Source organism: Morone saxatilis, unplaced genomic scaffold (genome assembly GCF_004916995.1).
Source record: "Morone saxatilis isolate NCDOM2014 unplaced genomic scaffold, NCSU_SB_2.0 Contig4, whole genome shotgun sequence".
NCBI classification, from domain to species: Eukaryota; Metazoa; Chordata; class Actinopteri; family Moronidae; genus Morone; species Morone saxatilis.
In genome coordinates, this window is record NW_023339984.1 from 10,003,025 (window position 1) to 10,007,021 (window position 3,997).

At 37.9% G+C, this 3,997-nt stretch overlaps 1 protein-coding gene across 1 annotated transcript in view; it reads right to left on the reverse strand.

The window, feature by feature from the left end:
- Window positions 1-694: 694 nt before the first annotated feature.
- Window positions 695-3,997, reverse strand: part of capgb (capping protein (actin filament), gelsolin-like b) — a 10,923-nt gene continuing 7,620 nt past the window's right edge. Inside the window, exons 4-9 of the mRNA XM_035675751.1 lie at window positions 3,271-3,429; window positions 2,986-3,135; window positions 2,510-2,596; window positions 2,098-2,230; window positions 1,228-1,319; window positions 695-1,087 (exon numbers count right to left, since the gene is read on the reverse strand). Coding sequence (XP_035531644.1) covers window positions 1,022-1,087; window positions 1,228-1,319; window positions 2,098-2,230; window positions 2,510-2,596; window positions 2,986-3,135; window positions 3,271-3,429 — 687 coding nt within the window. The 3' untranslated portion in view covers window positions 695-1,021. The remainder of the gene's footprint in view (window positions 1,088-1,227; window positions 1,320-2,097; window positions 2,231-2,509; window positions 2,597-2,985; window positions 3,136-3,270; window positions 3,430-3,997) is intronic.

A 3,997-nucleotide genomic window follows, 5' to 3' on the forward strand; every position in this document is an offset into this window, starting at 1 on the left:
AGAGAGAGAGAGAGAGAATTGGTTTGAAAGTTGGCTCCAAATAAACTTGGGATTTTTGCATGCCTAGGGTAACCTTTTTACTTCCTGGTTAGTTGCAGGAAGAAACGTCACAGAGACATTACATCACTCCACATGTACCGTCACTACCCTGCCCTCATGACCTAATCACACTAATAGGCCATAAACACATCACTGGACCAGACTTGATTTATTGCCTTTGGTGGCAAGAAGCAGTAACATGAATGTTTAAGTCTGATGAGTATATAATGATGCACGTGCAGCTGTAAGTTTATTCGTATAGCACCTTTAAAAGTCCACTCACAATGCATTTTATATCTATATCTATATCTATATATATCTATTATCATATCCATATATATTATATATCTATATATAAAAAAATAAAATAAAATAAAATTTTGAATGTAAAATCTTAGTCTGCAGACTGTAGAAGTACAATGTAGTATAACATGGAAGTACCTCAAACTTACAGCATATAAGTGAATGTATGCAGTTAAATTCCACCACTGATTACAGTTATCAAACTAGATTATTGTGGGCCGATTATAATCACACAGCGATGGCAACAGAGAAGGCATAGTTTAAACAGCGTTACATAAACTCCATTGTCATGCACTGACACATTACCCTCTGGCAACGTGTATTGGCAGGAAAGAAATGAAACAACTTCCTCTACAAGTAGCAGTTTCAGGTTTATTTTTCAAATTCAGGCAAATCTGTGACACTAGAAAGAATGTAAAAAAAAAAATCCAAACTCATTTACTGAATATTCCTTTTATATCTCTTCATATCTTTAATATAAGCTCACTAAAAGACACTTGTTTGCATTTATAAAAGTGGCATCACATCTCTGATTCTACCAAGTCCAAACAAGCTAAAGTGTCAGCATGGTACCTTACAAATATGTACATATAAGTAAATGCATATAAAAAAATGAAATATTTCTTGTGCAGCTTCTTCCCGAGTGCAAGATTTGTCAAATGTTCCAAGGACAATGCTTTTAGTTCCAGTTCTTGAAGAACTGCTTGAAGATGATGGTCTCCTTCCCCTGTGGCAGTATCTCCACCTGCAGCACATAAAACACTTTTACTGCTCATTGTATAGATAAAGGCGTTATAGCAGATGTAATCATTTAAAATCATAACAGCCAGTCCCATAAAGAGTAAGTGTGAGATGTTGAACTGTAGTAGGAGTTATGAGCAGTACCTGCGTTTTCATCCTGGGGTAGTTCATTTGGTCGATGAAGTTATCCGCCATCTGTAGGGCCACCTGCTTCTCCTCAGCGTTTGCTCCGTTACCTGACAGTCCATCAATGAAAGACATTAGTACGCTCACTAACTGGTTAGCTGTCACAGTTATTCTTTCTGCTGTCCACAGGAGAAAATAACTAAATAACTTAAATATGTTAGTAGGGCTGTATGTTGGCAAGAATCTGCCAATACGATAAATAATACAGTGGATACAATTCAATAACTTGTAATATATTGCGATACTGTAATTCAGGTGATAAACTGTGATTTCTTAAATCTAATTTTAGGAAAACTGTCACAGTATATAGACCATATGCATTAAGTTTCTTCTCACACTTAATAAATTCTGGGGGTGAAATGCTCAAGTTTTTATTTATTTATTACTATGTTGACTTGAACACAACAGTCCAATTTAAAGAATTTGAGTCCAAAAATACTCGAATCAGCTCATTAAAATTGAAACCCTGACTTCTAGATCCATCCCAGTTTTGTTGCTGTTTTCTCTGTATTTCATTGTGTGTTTTTTCTTGAGCTGTATTATTTTGCGTTGAGATGAGAGATTTTTATTATTGTACTGAATAACAATCTAAATACATATAACATGTATTGATACATAGTAAAATCAGAGCAGTATTGTGCTGTACAGTAACTATAAATAATGCTGATCTTCTGCTCGCTCTTAAACTCGCCTCTCAGTGAAAACTGTCAACCAATATTTTTCACAATGCTCATTAAAATTTGATCCAGTCAGATACTGAATATCAACTTTCACTTTCCTCGGTTTGCATTTCAGGCATGGGTCGGGGGTCAAGTAGTATTTCCTCACCTTTCCAGACGAAGACCTTCCCGTTGGCTCCGTTGTCCAGAATGAAGCAGTCGTCACGAACCAGCAGCTCCTTGCCAAACGGGCTCTTCTCTGACACTTTGGTCGTTGTCATGGAGCCTGTCGCATCAGACACCTGTGGGGTGAATGCACACAGCTTTATGCTTTACTTAAATGTACTAAATTGGGTTTTTAAACTGGTTATGAAAAGTCAGAATGGACTAGAAAGTTCCTTGTAGCGGCTTTAAGGCAAACACTACACATTTTTATACAAAATAAAATTGTATTAATGTAAGTAATCAGTTGGGGAAGTTTCATGGTGATATCTATTAGTTAAAATTAGTTTGGCCTTTATAAAGGTGGTAAATGGTTTAATCCATCAGTGCAATTTATAAAGCTCATCAGAAGAAGTTACCTTGTATAGGGAGGCAGAGTTGGAAATGTCTGCTTTGCTGTCCTCCTCTGGCGTGCTCTCTGCCAGCGCTGGCATCGGCCCCAGGACCTGAACAGAAACATAACAAGAAGCTCAGAAACTAGAAATACTACAAAAAGTAATACGCTTATTCACTTTAGAGTTAGATGAGAAGATTGGTTCGCTAATTTTGAAACTACAGGCACCAGAAGAGTTTCCCTGGTTCTGTCCACAGATAACAAAATCTGCCAACCAGCAGCTCTAAAGCTCACTAATTAACATGTTACATCTTGACTGTCTAAATCTAGTTCTTTGCAAGAAAGCCACTAAGTGCCCGAACTATTCCTTTAACATGACATGTAAGTAAAATGTTTCTTTTCTTAGTCCACCTTAATCCTACTTATGTCCTCTGAATAAAACAGTTCCACTTGAGATGAAGTTTACTGAAACATAATTACACAATAAAAGTGTGCGTTTACCTTGAGCATCTCCTCTGGCTCCTCGCCCTCGTTGCTGTCCACAATTCGGGCTTTACCGTGTCTGTCCGTGTCACGAATCAGCGAGGCGATCTCGCGCACTTTCTGCTTCTCGAACATGTTGGCCTGCGACCCGATCCATGACACGATGGTCTGGTATGCAAAGAAACAGCAACGATCACACCGTATTCATGCAATTTGTAGTTTTAGATTCACAACTAACTTTATTTAGTATTGCAGCAGCATTATTTATTTGTTATGAGCCCATGCTGCAGTTTGAGTCCTCACCTCTCCAAGGTCGAGGATGAAGCAGTCTCCTTTGTTGAAGCTGCTCCAGGACAGCTCCACCTCCTTGGCACGGATGTTGCGTTTCCCTTTGATCTGGTACAACCTCTGCACCGTCCCGGAGCCCTGAGGCCTCCTGAAGCCCGACTCCACGCCACCGTCCTGTGAGAGACATTGTGGTTTTTATGTTTAGTTTTTAATGGTAGTTGTCCTGCTGGGAAATGTCACTGAGATTGCAGCTTCAACATCCTGGTTTGTTTTAACAAGCTCTACTTGGCGTCTGTGCAAACCAAGCGACGTGAATGAACTTTGGCACAGAGACCATAATATCCAGGGTTCTGTAAAACCATAACAGGGATTGATCCAGCAATAAAAAGGAAGCTAGATAACATGAGAGCTATATCAAAAGGTATTTTTATACTCAGTTTATCATTAATTGAAACTGTAAGTGAAGTATAAATTTAATTGCTTCAAAAACAACCTTAAACCTTGTGTCTCTAAAATGTCCAATTGGTACACATCCAATTAATTAGTTCCAATTAATTATAGTAGTCAATAATATATATATAATATAGTCAATGCGCAGCTGCAGGTCCACTATGTGAAATTTGTCTACAGGCAAGTTCAACATTTATAATCATGTATTTTTACTGTATTATACGGAAGCCGAGAACGGCCATGGATTTTTTTTTTCTTATGCACTGTTATCTTGTGATAACGACTTATTAAT